Source organism: Lagenorhynchus albirostris, chromosome 13, assembly GCF_949774975.1.
Source record: "Lagenorhynchus albirostris chromosome 13, mLagAlb1.1, whole genome shotgun sequence".
Taxonomy (NCBI): domain Eukaryota; kingdom Metazoa; phylum Chordata; class Mammalia; order Artiodactyla; family Delphinidae; genus Lagenorhynchus; species Lagenorhynchus albirostris.
Window position 1 is genome coordinate 60,358,611 of NC_083107.1, and position 17,853 is coordinate 60,376,463.

At 44.4% G+C, this 17,853-nt stretch overlaps 2 protein-coding genes across 2 annotated transcripts in view; one reads left to right on the forward strand and one right to left on the reverse strand.

The window, feature by feature from the left end:
• The window catches only part of VIT (vitrin), a 123,237-nt gene that overhangs the window by 42,294 nt on the left and 63,090 nt on the right, over positions 1–17,853 (reverse strand). Inside the window, exons 5-6 of the mRNA XM_060169097.1 lie at positions 16,904–17,037; positions 4,538–4,729 (exon numbers count right to left, since the gene is read on the reverse strand). Of these exons, the coding sequence (XP_060025080.1) occupies positions 4,538–4,729; positions 16,904–17,037 (326 nt within the window). The remainder of the gene's footprint in view (positions 1–4,537; positions 4,730–16,903; positions 17,038–17,853) is intronic.
• Positions 1–17,853, forward strand: part of FEZ2 (fasciculation and elongation protein zeta 2) — a 216,632-nt gene that overhangs the window by 9,580 nt on the left and 189,199 nt on the right. The window lies entirely within an intron of this gene.

Consider the following 17,853-nt stretch of genomic DNA (forward strand, 5'->3'; position numbering starts at 1 on the left):
GATTTTTCTTTCTCATCTCTGCAGGCCTCAACAGCATCTCAGAGAAGAGAACTTGTTTCTTCTCTCTGCATTCCCAGTTCTTGGGCCAAACCTTGAAGAGATGCACACCGAAGTGCAGAAAGGGGAGCCAGGGAGTGTCGTAATTCATAGGAGAATTCCTGGAGAGAGAACGTATTTCTGTTCCCCATATCACAGAACTACTCAGGCAAAATTGGCTCTGCCCTTTCCTGGGAAATGATAAAAATTTCTCTCTTTCTTTGACCCTTGTTCCTCAAGTATAAACCCGAGAGAGTATCCCTTTTCAGGTTTGTAAGAGCCTAGTTACTGAATCCTTAGGAATTTCTATCACAACCTCCACAAAATTGCCTTTGGGGAATGGCGATTGTGAAAGCTTTGCTTATTTAACGGCTTCCTTACTTTCCTTACAAGTTGGGCCCTTGAGCAGTATCTTTTGTTGGCATATCTGGTTGAATGCTTTCTGTCCAAATCTGAGTCAAATGACAAGGATTTGGAAAGACAAACCCCATGTAAACAAGCTTAACTTTCGTCAGTAGCTAGAAAGGTGAGTTCAGGTTCTTACCTGGATTAGTTCAGGGGCTATTTTGGCTGTTAGTGTAGGTGGTGGTGGACCAGAAATCTGTAATAACACTGGACTGGTCAGAGCATGAATTTTAATCTAACTGTTCTCATTCTTTCCTTGATCCGTCCTAGCAAGACATTACCAAGGTCAGAACCAAGGTAAAGTTTGTCCTTGGGTGGTCTGAACCTGCCCTGGAGGAGGCATTGAAATGAAAAAAAAAAAGGATTTAACTCAAAACACTAACTGAAAATTCCAGGTAACAGTAACCCTTGTACTTCACAACTGTCCAAGTAAGCATCTTTTACTAAAGTGCTATATTTCTTTATACTTCATTATTCTTACAATAATTCAGCTGTGCCACTCCTGAGGGGGTTAAAGTAATCCTTCAATAGAAATGTCACTTAACATTTAGCAATTTGCTTAAACTGCATTAACATGGTATTGATGCAAATAGCATTAGCTTTCAGTCATTTCTAAGGGTACACAATGGGTTATCCTTAATTACTCTGTGGGAGAATCAAATACACTTCAGCATTCATTATTCACTGGGCAATTTTTCTGCAGCAAGGCTTTAAATGGGAGAAGGGAGATGGGAGATTCTGTAAAGAGAGATGCAAAGTCCATTTTCGGGGAAAGGGGACCACATAAAAAGCAGCTGAGGGAAAGAACCAAGTTTCATGGAAGGGAAGAGATAAGAGGTCATGGGAAAATATCAGTTTTTCTTAGAATCAAATCTATCTGCCATAACTTTCATTCCCTGTGTCTTCATTCCAGTTATTTGGACACAAACTCAAAATAGCTCTGTTTTCTAATTCTAAAGCGAACACGGGCTGACTGTCAAAATATACACTGTGGGTAGTAAGGAATCATCTGCAATCCCTCTATACAGCAGTGGCTGGTTTACAGTTTTGGTATACAGTGTTCTATCCCTTTTTCCATGCACATGTTCTCATGTGCAAAAACATAATTATAAAACGTGAGAGTGGTACCCATCCTGTTTCGTAGCCTGCTTCTTTGACTTAACAACCTGTCACAGACCAATCTTCTGTCAGTAAGTGCACATATTTTAATAGCTGTATAGTAATTTCTTTAACTGTTCTGACAATGGACGATTAAACCGTCTCCATCTGTTTTTCTATCGTGAACAACATCTGTGTCCAGGCTTCTTTTGACTTTGGCTGATAATTACCTTAGGACATATTCCTGTAAGTGCAAAGGCTGGTTTTGAATGAACAGACGGATCAGGTTTTGCTTGCACGCCCTATCTACAATCACTTCTAGAATCTTTTTTTGTTTTGTTTTGCGGTACGTGGGCCTCTCACTGTTGTGGCCTCTCCCGTTGCGGAGCACAGGCTCCGGACGCGCAGGCTCAGCGGCCATGGCTCACGGGCCCAGCCGCTCCGCGGCATGTGGGATCCTCCCGGACCGGGGCACGAACCCGCGTCCCTTGCATCGGCAGGCGGACTCCCAACCGCTGCGCCACCAGGGAAGCCCTAGAATCTTTTGACTATAGTCACGTATATGAAAGGAAAAAACCACTTCATAAATGCATCAACAGCAACTGCTTGTCCATCAGCAGAAGAGTTGCTCTCATAATTAACAGAATATTTTCAGCTATTTGAAGAAATTATCTATATATTAAACATTATTTAATATGGTTGGGCTGAAATGTCACAGCGAATATCTGTAGGCAAGCACTAGGACAGGCATTCATGAAAGTAGACTGGTGGTTGTCCAGGACTGGGGGAGGGAAGGCTTAGGGGGACACGGTGAGTGACCATCAGTGGGGGTGGGGATTCTTTTTGGGGTGATGAAAATGTTCTAGAACTGACTGTGGTGACAGTCGCAAAACCCTGTGAGTATACTGAAAACCATTGAACTGTGCACTTTAAAGGGGTGAATTGTATGGTAGGGGAAAAGTATCTCAATAAGGCTGTTATTTTCAAAGAAACATAGGCATTCAAACACTAGTCTTCACTCTTCTTCATTCCTACAGAAAATCCTTTGAGTAGGCCATACGCATTTTAAAAAGTCTTCTCTTCCTTCCTCCCTCCCCCGTTTGGCTCCTTTCTTAGCAATTAGGGCACAGGCTGCACGGAGCGCTTGCCCTGCATATTTGTCTAGCAGTCTGTGGGGCAGCATGGACGTGGGTGCTGGACCAGGATGAAGAGTGAACACTGATGGGCTGCGAGGCTGCTGCCCAAAGCTCCTGTCCCCAGGCCAGGAATAAGGAAGCTTTGCCAGGCTGGGGGCCACTGCTTCGAGTTGCTTGAGGTTTTCCATAAGCACAGGCCCAGCTTGTAACAGGATTTCCAAGCTCCTGGTGTAGCCAAATAAATATGCCCCGGGCTTAATTATATGTGTTATGTAAAAACTGACATCCTCTAAGGAGACACCCACTCACTCAGCTACTCAAAAGTCTTTGAAAGAACCAAGATGGTGGGGGAGTGTCTGATATATTTCAGAAATTATTTGTATGGTATTTTTATTTGGGGACTTTATATTATAGCTTCTTCCATGAGTCATTCATCCAGTGTAGTAATAATACTCCCTATTTCATAGAGTTTTGGGGAAGAGTAAATAAAATAATGCATACAGGGTGCCTGGCACAGGGAGAGAACGGACTGTGTTCTGTTACTGTTGCTTAGCGATCACAGCGGGAATTGGCTGTGTCTAAGACCCTCGAATCTTGTCACCCCACTGATGTCAAGGCAGGTCAGGCCCCTGATTCTGTGCTGTATCGTTAGTGCCTCGGGTGTTCGTTTATGGAAGGGATGTCTCCTGCAAGGGGATTCACGGAGAGCCGGCTGCTGGGGGTGAATCTCGGCTCTGCTGCTTCCCAGCTGTGTGGCTGGGGACCAATTGCCTCACTGACCTACTCCTTGGTTTCCTCCTCAGTACGATGAATTAGTCAAATTAGAAGTAATGTTATCTACTTTCTAGGGCTGTTCTGAGGATTTAATAGGTTAGTATTTGTCAGGTGCTTAGAAGAATGTCTAGCACATTGAAAGTGTTTGGATTTGTTGAATAGAAAGATGACTAGAGAGCTGGGCTCTGACATGGAAGGCGGGGAAGGGGTCGTGCTACAAGACACTGATGTTAGGAAGCTGGAGGTGAGGCTGAAAGAACGAGTCCTGGGCGCTTCCTCCTAGGAGGAAAAAGTGGCACCAGGTGGGAAATATTTGGAAAAAGTAGCTGAGACAACAGGGACACTCCCGCTGTGGAATTTCCCGCCCTCTTGCCAGAAGACCTTTAGAGCTGGGATAGGTGCGCTCATTGCCCAGGAAGCCTGGTGTAGAAGCCTGTGTAAAACGGGTGTTTGGATTATCAAATGGGCTCCTAAGGTCGTATCTGAAGTAATACTGAGATTAATTCCATAAACTGGACTTTGGTAAAACCTAAAACATGATTTAAGAAATGGATACAAGTGGGCAGACAAAAAGCAATCAGAAAAGGAATAAAAACGTGAGCTATCTGGCTTTTCCTAAAGGGATTCTTTTTGTTTTGTTTGCTTCTAATATTTGAAGACTTCCAGGAGTATTCAGTTTGTCCCTTAAAACAAAACAAAACCCAACAGTGTTTACATAGAAATCTATTATCCCTTCAACTGAACTTTTGGAGAAATGGGGATTTTGCAATGGGAAAGTTTCACATCATATCCTACCTTCCCAAGTACAATTAACAGCAGTCCTATTTTCAAATCTATATTAAGTCCCTTCTACATAGTTTGCGTAGCTTTTAGCTTGGTCCTGAATTATTACTGGCCTCAGGTTTACCCCTTGAATCCGGGAGGGCATGACACACACCCCTGGCCCAGGTCTCCGGCGCTCTCCCCTCGCCCAGCTTAAAAGGTGGGAGATGGGCTCATACACAGGCATTCAGACAGAGCTACTAACTCTAAAAACCCACTCTTCCATTCTTCTAGCACATGGCAACACACAGTGACTACCTACTGACCCAGCTCCTGGCTTCTCTGGCCCACGGGCTGTGGTCTGAGGCTGCTGGTGGTAGAGCCTGCAGATGGGGGCGGCTTTGGCAAGGTGGTATGGGTGCCTTCAACTGCGGTGGTCCCCAGTACTTGCATCAGGGGGACTGGCTGTGCGGTTGTCCCTGGAGCTGATGGGCTCTGATAGGCTTTTGTGGTCTCACCTGTAAGAAAGTGGAATTACACTGGGTCTTACAAAACAGACGGTAGGCTCTTCAGGACAGAAATAAATATTTCTTGAACACTAGCTATGAGCAAAGTCCTGTGCTAGCTGCTGTGGAGCAATGTACAATCTGGATGGAGGAATAAGCCAATAAACAAACCAAAGATGAAATAACAAAATACTTAAGAGACAGCTCAAAACAACATTAACATAGACAAGGCCAAACATGATTAACTGTCAAATTAATTTTCCATACACCAGAAGCAATGGTTCATGAACGTATTTTTTTTGCTGTTTCAGTTAGTGTTGGCCTGGGGATAGGGCGTACTTTCAGGTCTTTCACCATTTTAGACAATGTGTCTTAGATGTTCTAGTTCACATTTGGTTCATGACTAGCCGACTAACTCCTCTGGACCCCAGTTTCCTCAGCTATAAAATGGGGTATCGGAACTAATTAGATGGTAAGGACCATCTAGATGATTCTTCTGAATTGTGCTCTTCATCCCCGTGTGATGATTTAGATTGTTTCCATAATTTTAAACGAGTCCGAATTTGTTAGGTTGAGGGCATGGGGACAAGGGGCCCACTGGGCCTTGTCGTTGTATTGAGAACTGTGGGTTTGCACCAGAAGGAGACAAAACATGGTCCCCAAAGTGAACGGCACCGCAGCCCTGGGAGGGAACAACAGCCACCAGTCACTTGTGTCTGCTGGACCCATGGCAGGTATGCCAACTTCTACATCTGTGCATCTCTATTAGTTTCCTGGGGATGCTAACAAATTACCATGTGCTCAGTGGCTTAAAACAACAGAAATCTATTCTCTCACAGTTCTGGAGGCTGAAAGTTGGAAATCAGTGTCACTGGACTGAGCTCCCTCCAGAGGCTCTAAGGTAGAATCTGCTCCCTGTCTCTTCCATTTCCTGGTGGCTGCTGGCATTCCTTGGCTTGTGGCCCCACCCCTGCAGTCTTCAAGGCGAGCATCTTCAATTCTCCCTCTGCTCCATCTCCATGTGGCCTTCTCCTCTGTGTGTGTCAAATCTCCCTCTGCCTCCCTTTTTTTTTTTTTTTTTTGTGGTATGCGGGCCTCTCACTGTTGTGGCCTCTCCCGTTGCGGAGCACAGGCTCCGGACGCACAGGCTCAGCGGCCATGGCTCACGGGCCCAGCCGCTCGGCGGCATGTGGGATCTTCCCGGACCGGGGCATGAACCCGTGTCCCCTGCATTGGCAGGCGGACTCTCAACCACTGCGCCACCAGGGAAGCCCTACCTCCCTCTTTTAAGGATACGTGTGATTGCATTTAGTCTCCTCCACAACCCTGCCCCCAGACAATCCTGGATAACTTCCCCATCTAAAGATTCTTAACTTAATCACACCAGCAAAGCCCCCTTGCCTTCCTCCCCACTCCCATTTTTTGCCATATAAGAAAACATCCACAGGTTCCAGGGATTAGGACATGGATATGTTTTCGGGGGTCGTTTTTCAGCGTATGACAGCATCCCAGCTCTAGCCTTAACTCTGCTTAGGGATGAAGCATCTTTGGTCACAGAACAGCAGGCCGGGGTGGGGGGGTAGCATCTGAGAGAGAAGGAGCTGTACTCTTCATGGGAACCACCAAACCTCCTCTTTGACATTGTACAGCACGCTGGGCAGTGTCAGACCACAGCCCTGTCCAGCCACGTAGACAAATGTGAGGTGGCGTCGGGTGTCTGGACCCACTGCTCAGCACTAGCACCTGCGCATTTTCCCACCCTGACGCTATTACCTCCTGTTGGGAGGGCAGGTCAGCACTCACCGCCCTAGGATTGGGTTGGAGTTCGGCCGCCCTGTCTGCTCTTGCAGGCATTAACCCGGCAAGGCAGGAAGTGGATCCCTCATTTACCCTGATGTTTGCTAACAGTTGGTTGCCTTTAAAACCACCTGGAGACTGTGCCAGACAGATTGCTAAAGAGCTAGCAGCGGCCTCGGGGGTTCAGCCAGTCTTCACGCCATCCTTGGGCAAAACTAGTGTGATTTATGACATTTCCATTACTCTAAAGGAATTGAGCTTTCATAACAAGTCCTAGGGAAGTTTCTAATTTCTCTAAAGTACTCTTCTGTTATACCCTCTGGTAAACGCTACCAGGCAGTAATGCCTCTTTAGGGAGACGCAGGCCCAGGTTCATACAGGGAAAAGCCATTTAATAGAATCACTTGTATATTTTATGAAATAGGCTATAATTACTAACTTGGAGAGAAATATATAAATAAACTGACAGTACATTTTACTTGCAAAGTATTAATTAAACCACAAGTAATTAAATTAAAAATAAAACTTCTACTTGGAAATAGTCAATATTTTTGCCACTTTAAACTCATTGGTTGTGGGGGATCTGGATTATCTTTTTCTCACACCATGGCTAATTCTGAGGTTTCTGAACCCCCCAAGTTTGCCTTTGCTGGTATTGCTTTGCTAGAGAGCAGATTAAATATCCTGAGGGCAGCCATTTATGTTACTTGCATAGAACACAGATGTCTTCAAGCACATCGTAAATTCAGCCAGCAGAGCCAAGTCCCTGGTCTTCCACTGTCTTCCACACAAGACCTAGACGTTTTTGCCTGCTCTCCTTCACAGGATATAACTGTCTTTAAGAGGGAGACAGAGAAGCTACTCTGCCCCGATGCTTCCAGTTCCTTGCTGAGCATAATGCCTGATGTGACCCAAAGTGAATTCTTCACGGGACCAGGTTCTTTTGGAGCAATTTGAAATAAAACCACCAGAATAGTTTCTTCGTACAACCTCAGATACATGGGGGTTTGGTCTCTTTTCAACGATTTTCATGGGAAAACATTTCAAAACTTCCCTTAGACTCTTAACGTATTACTCTTTGGACAAGGTCAAGAACAGCTCCAGACAACCACCTTCTCAACGGCACCGAGAGGGCCTCCCAGCTTCCTACACCCGGTCGTCATTAGCATCACAGTGGAGGTGATCCAGGGCCCTATCCACAGAGATTCTGATTCACTGATCTGGGCTGGGCCTTGGAAATCTGATTTGAGAACCACAGCCAGCGCCAGGCTGGCCACTAGGCTTTCTTCAGCTTCCTGAGCCTGGCTCCCTTTGCTGGAAAATGGGGACGGTCAGACCTACTTGGGGGACTGTTGTCACAGGTAGAGATCATGTCTGTAAGGGGGCCACACAGTGCTTGGCCTTCGATAAATGACAGCTGCTGACATCATCGTGATATGCCTCCCTCTCCCCCAGTGGAAAACAGGGCTTTCAGTAGGTGTCAAATGTGAGGTGACTGAAGGAAATTGAAACCAGTTTAGCAGCAACACCTTGGGGTCAGAGTGACAGGGAAGGATTTGGCTCTTCCCATGAGAACTTAGAACATGCCTCAGGGTTCTACGTGAGGGCAGGAAGCTTAATGTTCACGGAGCATCTACTGTGCACCTCGTTTACAGAAGCATTCACATATGATATTAATCACAATCCGGAAAGTCAGCCAACTATTCCCATTTTTAAGACAAGGGACAGATTCTCCCAGAGGTCAAGAAACGCGTCTCAGGCCACATGGACAGCAGGTAGCGGAGCCAGGACTTGGACCCACATTTGTTTGATGCCAAGTTCCATACTTTTTCCCACAAAAGGGGAACAAAGTAAAAGTCATGAGTCACTTCAAGATCCCTGAATGGGGTTCCCCTCAGAGGGTGGCCTGAGGTCTCCAGAGTTCTGGTGGAAGTCATCTTACTCCAAAGACAGGGTGAAGGGGTGGCCTTGGAGGGTGTTGGCAGTGAGGGCAGAAGGTCCCTGAACAGTCAAACGTATTACAATAAACTTGGGCTTGATTTTCTTCCAGGGCAAGGGATGACCAAGGGGAGTCAGGAGGGGGTTTTCCTGACACTCTAGCTCAGCAAGGGTAAAGATTTACTTTCCCTTCTCTTGTCGCGGTGCCGGCAATGTGCCTTCTCAGCTTTGGGGGAATTTCTACAAACAGACCCTTACCTGTTTTTATGGAGCTCAGAGTAGCTTGAGACTCCAGCCAAACACCAGCTGCCTGTTTAATGGCTGCTAACTGCCTTGGGAACAGCGTTTAAATCTCAGGAATGTGTTTTCTCAGCAGGAGCTGCCCATGGCAAAGCAAGATGCATCCTATTTTTGTGAGTGAGATAATTTCCCATGAAAGAGGGTTGCTATGCTTTGGGGGGTCGTCCTAACCTGATTTACCTGTTCACTCACATTCTTGGAGAGACCAGGAAGCGTCTTGCAGGGGCATGCTGGGGCCTGAGCAGCTGCTGGCCCTCACATCTTCATTTCTTCTGCTTCCTTCCATTTCTAAAGGAATTTTATCACTGAAGGAAGAGTAGCAACGAAGGGAGCCACCCTTTTACGGTTCTCAGTGGAATTTTTTATTTGAATTGGTGAAACTCACTCCACGGTGGGACTGTCACTTGAAAGAGAGGTTCCTCTAATCTTGAAGCTGGATGAGACCCCAGTATCCCTTTTATGTTGGAATCCTTATAGCTGAGCTCAGAGTCTGCCACAGAGCAGGTGCTCACTACATGGTTATTGAATGAGTGAGTGAATGAATGAACTTCATTTTTCAGACTCTGACAGCCATGAATAATCTTGTGATAGGAGGCCGATGGTGTCATCGAAGGTGGAGATGTTTTGGTAGAGGGGACAGATGACAGTAGCAATGCCTGAGGTTCTGGCTATGGCTTTTGCTAATTTTAAATGTACGTAGCAGCATGGGAATTCCCTGGCAGTCCAGTGGTTAGGACTCTGCGCATTCACTGCTGAGGGCCCGGGTTCAATCCCTGGTCGGGGAAGTAAGATCCCACAAGCCGAGCAGCGTGGCCAAAAAATATAAAATAAAATATAAAACAAAACAAAATAAAATAAAATAAATAAAATAAAAATAAACTACGTGGCAGCAAAGTGTGAGAAGGCGCCCCGTCTCCTCCACACTCCTCCTGGCCGTCAGTGAGTCAGGCCTGCTGGGGTGGGCAGTGCTAAGCTGGACCACGGTGCCTGGGGCAGATAGAGAAGTTTTGAAAATGATCTCTGCTATGGAGGACGTAGAAACCAATGGATTTTTATCAACTAAGTCATCATTTGGCTGTAGTTGTCTTCTCTCCCCTCCACCCACTCTCCCTTCAACTTGACCTGCTTCGAGGGGATGCGATCAGATTTTGAGTGCTGTAGGGGCCGGTCGGAGCGGGGCCCTTGGGCAGGGGCTGAACCTTATCTGAAACGAGGGTGACCTGGCACCCTGCCGCAGGGTCACTGTGTAGGACGGTGTCTGACACAGAGAAAGCACTTGCTGATTGATGGCTACAGTCACAGGAGGTTGTGCAGCACTCTTCCTGTCGTCCAGATTCTGGCTATGACTAAAGTCAGAGGGCCCCAGTCCCCCTTTCTGCATGAGGAGAGGTGCCACTGAACTTCCTATGGGTGGGGCTGTCCCAGCAGAACCTGCACCATCACCAGCCCCACCTGACCCAGGCTCGTCAGCAGAAGGACAGGACCAGAAGAGGGGGAAGGGTCCGAGGCCACCTCTGGGGGAGAGCAGTGTTCAGGGTAAGAGGATATTCCCTTCCTTCTTTCACGCTTTGTCCTCCCCAAGCCAGACGAAGGGGCTTCAAGAGAATCTCTCATCAACACCACGGGGCCTGCGGGGTATGGGGGGCCCTCGTTTCCCACTGGCCTTTCTGAGCTGCGGCACCGACAGGCTCACCTGGTGCACTGCAGGAGCGGAGCTCAAAGAGGAAGTCTGGGGGTGTATTCTGGGAGTCGAGAAGTATTCTCCCTCTCACGGGAGAAACAGGGAGTGCTTGGCATGTGGTCCCTGAAGCTGGAGGGCTGCCTTGAATATGGGGTCTGTTCCTGAAGTGGGGGAGGGGTGCTGCTGGAGGGGCTCAGGAGGCCAAAGGTGAGGCGAGATGGGACAAGAAAGGTGACCAACCTCATCCCATCCTAGGTCTCCTCAGGCCCCAAAAGGGAAGAGGAGAACCCCAGCCACACCCGTGACTCTGTGTGAAGGTGCTGCTGCCAGTGGATGGGGCCCCTAACTCAGAGAAAGAGACGGGGCCAGGATACAGCGGAGCAGTGCCCCCGGCTCCAGATACCCACACACGAAACCTGCTGAGAAATCACTGAGAACTTGGACGAGACAACAGAGAGGGCAGGGACACTCTCCCTCCACCAACTGGCCAGCCACTCAAGGAGACCTCTGTCCCCTAGTCATCTTCCCCGGCCCACACCAGAAGAGGACAGGTGACATCTCAGAAATGGTCCACAGGGCACCACCACCCGCTGCCAGCTTGTGGGCGGGGTTACAGAACAGGTGGTTCCTTGCAATAAAACAAACAAAAACAGGTCTAGATTACTGGAATAATTAAGAAGCCGTTAAAGATATAGTTGGAGAGGAACTGGGGTGGAAAAGTGAAAAACATTCCCTATTTGAATGCATAAGAAAACATAGGATAATGGTGTAGAGAGGGGTTTCTGAAGCCAGATTGTCCGGATCTGATTCTAAGCTCTGCTACTTACTTGCTGTGTGGCAAAGGGCAAGTTATTAAACTTCTCTGGTGCTGCATTTTCCTCAAACTGTAAATTAGGGCTAAGAGCAATACATACCCATGGTATTGTTGGGGTGAATAAATACAATAATCAGATAAAACTCTTGTAACAGTGCCTGGCACACAGCGAAAGCTCAATAAATGCTAGCTTTTATTGCCTATGCTTAAACCATATTCACCTTAAGTACATGAACAAAATCAGCTAGCTCTTCAACTTTCTGGAAGTAACGTTAAATCCCACCATAAAACAACTCACAGCTTCTCTTTGTGTGAGAAATCGAAGCATACCTTCCCCCAGAAAAGACAATAATGCATAGTATAGCTCTTGCTTTCACACAGAAACCTAGAAAAAGGTATTTTCCTGGCCTGAGTTTTACTGTACCCCCTTGGTGAGTCACAGGAAGCTGGGTCGGCACAACCTCACAGGCTGTATTTTTGGCTTTGGGCTGTTGAGATGAACTGCTTGCTGCTATCACATAAGCCACATCCTCCTCTTTGCTTCCCTCCATTTCATATGTAAGTAGAGACAGTCTTTTCCCTTTCAGCTGCCAGGGAACATTTCCACACAGAATGTCACGTCATCTTCTAAAGTAACTATACAGTAAAATTCAGGGCAACAGTCATTCTGAATGAAAATGACACAAACTCAGAGATAATCTCAGAATTGCAAAACAAAAAATAAAGCCTCACTCTTCAGCACATTGATTTCTGTGCCCATGTTCCTGGCATCTGTTAAAATATTACTGGAGTCAGCGGAGCTTGACTGGTTAAGTTGCTAATTTTTATCCTATCTCCTAAAACACAATATTGCCTGTTTACGAAATCAGAAGATTTAAATGAAATCACACGTGGACACTTGCCTGCTTTGGCAGCTGGGCTTTTAGATGATGAATATGTAAGAGATGATGGGTAGGTTACACCCTTTTGGGGTTTACCTTCTGCAAAAAAAAAAAGAAAAGGAAAAACACCACAATGATTTATTTCTAGAGCTAGAGATTTTAGATGGTTGCATTCTGTTAAGTTGACTCCCTCCTGCTGATTTGTTTCTCTTGAGTTCAATGAAATCAGTCAGTCTCCACACCCCTCTCCCTGCTGAATTGTTGATTACAATGAGAAAGTCAAGTGGCGTTCTGTTTTCCTGTATCACCTATGTTTTATTAATATTAGAAAGGAGGCAGTAAAACCTCCATCAGAATTAACGTGAGCAACCCTTATTTTGCCCATGAAGATGTGAACTGGAGGTAAAGTTTCCATACACGGGACTTTCTGAATGTTGAATCGGGTCAGTAGATGAATGGAAAAACCCTCCCCACGTTCTTTTCCTGGTTGCTGAGAGCTCTGGCCATCGGCTGGCTATACGTGAACAGCAACCTCTCACTTCCACAGACCCCGTGGGACCCAGTTGAATTCCACGGCACTAGAGAAACTTGAAAGTAGGTAAATAGAGATCGGCCTTGAAAATGACCATTTGTTGTCCACCCAGGGAGTGAAAGTTTAGATACCAGGCGAGGGAAGGAATGCTAATGTGTATCAGGGAAACCATGGAGGCATAAAGAAGCAAAACGATCAGGGCTGGGGAGGCAAGCCGCAAGCCTGGTGTGGCTGAACATGCCTGAGAAGGCTGCAGTCCGCAGTCCTCCTCTGCCAGGGAGTGCGGCTTGAAATTCCACCAAGGAGTTTCATTCCACACGAAATGGGAAGTGTCACTAGAATGCAGAAGCCCCCCTGAGGCAGGTAATTTGTCTCACTTGGTGGCTGTGAAATCCCCAGGGCCTGGAGCTGTCTGGGATGTAGTAGATGCTCAATAAGAATAACAGAGGAATTATCTTAGTGCTTAGATCTCTGTTAAAATTTAAATGCCCTTGGGAGGGGTCTCACCTGTTTTTCGATATTTACACCTGATAATGAAAGCATTTTAAACTCTCAACCTGAGGGAATATTTTTATAGGATGGGCTAGGGGAGGAGAGGTGAGGAGTGTCAAATGGGAGGTGGGAGGTGGAACACAATCTAGTGCCCGATTTTGCCAAAGGTCCTCCTGGCACAAGGGACTGCAAGAGTCATGAGGCAGACAGAATAACAGGGTCTCAGGAGGGGCTTGGGATTGGGAGCAAGAAAATCTAGGTTTCCCTTTCTGTTTTACCATTCATTAACTGCCTCAATCTCTGAGACTCTGGGTTTTTTTGTGTTTTTTTTTTTTGTTTTTTAATTCAGAAAATATGTATAATGATGTGGACCAACTTACCATACAAAGTTGTAGGGATCTAAAGGAAAAAAAAACAGTTAAGAAGTTTTGGAACTATGTTTCACCACAGAGATGCAAAGAAGTTATTCTGGTGTTACCTATAAATGTCACTCCAGGTGGGGAAGAGGCAAATGTTGGGGCTCATGGGAGTTACTTCATCTCACAAATGCCACCTGGGAGCAGGGCTGGACACCCGCATGTCCTCGCCCTGGGCCAGCCCTGCTCCAGGTGGACAGTGAGTGAGGTTATTTCAGACCCAAGGAGGGCGCCTTGGCTGTGGGCCTCACTTTATCCACAGCGAGTGCCGCAGAGACATCGGCTCCCTCAGTTTCCTATGCTTCTCGCATCTAAAATCCTATGGTTCTCTCTGTTTCTATTCAGAAGGAAAAGGAGCCTGAGCTCAGTTTTCTGCAGTGTGGATCAGAGGACAAACGGGCAGCATTAGGAGGTCCTTGCTGGACCTTTCCCATCCCTGAACTGTGGAAAGATTGTGCTGAACAAAAACACAGCTCCCCTCTCCTGCCCCCTCCCAGCCCACCAAAGTGAATTAATTAAAGCCGCATAGCAACATGTGAAAAGTGGAAATAAAAGCCTAGAGAAAAGTCACAGAGGCATCAGAGCCTTCAGAGAAGGACTCTGACACGATCCAGCAAAACTTGTTGGCCAGAAGCCTCTGGACAATGGAGAACCTGCCCTGTCCACCGCCAGCTGAGACCTGTAGCCGGCATTGCACTCTCCTAACTCATTCGTTGGAGACCCCCTAGCCATTGCAGAAGCACATGTGTTTATTATCATTGGCAGAAAGTGTTTCTGGTTAAATGTCACTAGGTTGAATGAGAGGACATGGAAGTTGAGATTTATAGGGAATAATCACAGCAGATTGATTTTCATTTAAAAAAATCCAAAACATCTCTACTCTCATGGAATTAATTTTCCTTGTAAACTTCTGCTGGAATTCTTGGATTACAGGCTAGGCAACAAAGATTGAAACCCTCTTATTTCGCCAGGAGCTACTTGGTAAACACCAATGTGGAGATTATATGTCTATGATTGGCATTTGTATTCTAGACCTTAGCATTTTTATATGGCCCCAGTTCTGAATGTTTTGTTACAGGGCAAATCTTGCGGTACTATGGTTGATAACCTCCCATTATTTGACATAGAAACCAGTGTAATTTGAACCCTAGGTGTGCAGAATTCCGCAGATAAGAGGAAACAGGGATTGCTTAAATAGAGAAGAATCTTAAAATGTCTGATAGCAGTCCTGTTAAAACTCTGATCAATGGATAGTAGAGGTTGGGACATGGGGTGTCTAAAGGTGCAAAAAAACCCACCCAGATTGGAAGGCCTGATATATTATGAGACATTTCTCTTTTCCTTGCTTTAGTTGGTCTTCTGTAGGCAGTTCTTTCTCAGGAGAGTCACATGGCTCCAGATTTTGTGGGGTTGCCAGAAAGGTTTGCTAGAATGTAGTTTAAAATCCTGCAGTGCCTCTTTGGAGAATATGGGAGATTCAAGGTCCAGTGTAGGGTAAGTATAAGGTGAGGATAGAATGTTGTGTTGTGCTCAAATGCTAATGAGGCATGTCAAAAGCTGGAAGAGCTCCCACTGGCCAAACCTGGAAATTTTGAGCAACAGAAAGAATAATGACGATAATAGACTATAACACATTGTACTTTAAAAAAAACAATCTGTGAGTCCATAGTTGTACTTGAAAAAATAGTTGTGGAGAGAGGCGGGAAAGCCCTCTTCCTTGTGTAATAACACTAGCTAATAAATGTAGAAGAAATGACAGAATTAGAACAAATATAATTTTGCAATTTCTGATGTAATTCTTGCTACAGCAAGGATCATCAATAGATGTTAAAATCATTGGGTTAAATTTTGGAGGGAACAAGATATTCATGCTGTTTTGAAGTATCACCCTACAGGTTGCTATTAATTACAAAGTATCTTTACCATGAAGAGACAGGGTAAAGTATCCAAGTAATCAAATTTAGCATCAGTGACAAATGGACAAAATGCTATTGTGTCTCCTGATATGGCCATTTGTGATACTACACAATGGATATGCTATGATACCATCTATGTAGTGTCCTTGACAAAATATTTAACCTGAATCCAACCATGAGTAAATAGCTGGACCTGTTTGTGGTCCAGACTGTGGGACATAGTAATAGATGACTGGCTGGGACTTCAAAAATGTCATCACTACTTATGACCAAAAAAGGAAGTGTGGTGGCAGACAGTTCTAGATTAAAGGAGACTAAAATGGACATGACAACTAAATACAATGGATGATTTTTGATTGGATTGTAGATTCCCCCCCCCCAAAAAAAGAAGAATTACTGTGAAGAATATTTGGGGGATAGTTGGATACAACTGAATAAGAACTTTTTCTTATTATTTCTTATTTATTAATATTTATTAAATTATTGTATCAGTGTTAATTTTTTAGATGTGGTACTGTGGTTATTTAGGAAAATGCTTTAGCTCTTACCATATGTGTGCTGAAGTATTAAGGGATAAAGTGTCATCATGCCCACAGCTTATTTTCACACAGTTCAAACGAAATATAAATAGATAGATAGATAAAGCAAGTATAGCAAAATATTAACAATTGGTGAATCTGGGTGAAGAGAATATGGTATTCATTGTACTATTCTTTTAATTTTTCTGTAAATTTAAAAGTTTTCAAAATAAAAAGTTAGGTTGGGGAAATTCACAAAAATAAAAAGAGGGGAGCAGGCAGGTCATGATGATAGTACAAAGACCTTGGTTATCTTTTTACTGGGAAATAACACAGCTATGAGTTCATTGATATTACCTCTTTGGAAGAGGGAAAAAAAAAAAGAGTGAAAATGATTATCTATAAAATCCTGTGGAGCCAATAGTGAGAATGGACTAAACAGTGAAACAATTAATTAAAAAAAAGAAATCTCAAATAAAATTGTAGCTCAGTGTTCTAAAAACCTGTCCCTATCTGTCCATTTACCAGAATTCTCAAGGAATAAGCTTCCAGATATGAGGCACATTTGGCATAACTAAAGGAGTAGTTCAAAAATCCAGTTATTAAACGTAATTCACTTAACTAAAAGTTTGATTGGACTTACTGATAGCTGCTGTGTGTTTAAAATGAGTAATTGGAGCCTTTTAATATTTCCAGACTTTGTAGTGATTTATCACTGAAATTATAATTCATTGTTTCATGATCTTAACTATCAGAAGAACTAATGCTTCAGATTTTTATGAAATGAGGTGGGCCATAAACTAAAACTAATGGCACACTGAAAAGAGCCCATTTCATCCCGTGAGGTAACTTAACCGAAGTACCAGTTGTAGGGCAGCATTTCTCCAGGGTGTGGGCATACCTGAGACGACAAAGGATTCTCTCCATCGTGGAAGGGATAACGACTGGACACCATTGGAGTAACTCCCTTTATAGCCAGACTGTCCAGCAACTTTCCGAACAAGTATTTTCCCTCCTGAATTATCGAGCACACCACTGTGAAGAGAAAAAAAAAATTTTTTTTGAAGAAAGGACAGAAAAATATTGTTTGACATATAACAGACTTTGAAACCGGCCACCATCTTTATCTTTTTTCTTGTTCTACATGTTATACATTTAAAAAAATTGATTGGAGTATAGTTTATTTACAGTGTTGTATTAGTTTCAGGTGTACAGCATAGTGATTCAGTTACACATATACATATATTCATTCTTTTTCAGATTCTTTCCCTATATAGGTTATTACAGAATATTGAGTAGAGTTCCCTGTGCTATACAGTGGGTGCTTGTTGGTTATCTAATTTATATATAAAAGTGTGTATATGTTAATCCCAAGCTCTTGATTTATCCCTCTCCCCTTTGGTAACCATAAGTTTGCTTTCAAAATCTGTGAGTCTGTTTCTGTTTTATAAATAAGTTCATTTATATCATTTAAAAAAATTAGATTCCACATATGGGTGATATCGTATGATATTTGTCTTTGTCTCACTTAGTTCACTTAGTATGATAATCTCTAGGTCCATCCATGTTGCTGCAAATGGCATTATTTCATTCTTTTTTTATGGCTGAGTAATATTCCACTGTATACGTGTACCACATATTCTTTATCCATCCCTCTGTTGAGGGACATTTAGGTTGCTTCCATGTCTTGGCTATTGTAAATAGTGCTGCAATGAACATTTTCTTTCTCAAGATTGCTTTGGCTATTTGGGGTCTTTGGTGTTTCCATACAAATTTAAAAAATTTTTGTTCTAGTTCTGTGGAAAATGCCATTGGTAATTTGATAGGGATTGCATTGAATCTGTAGATTGT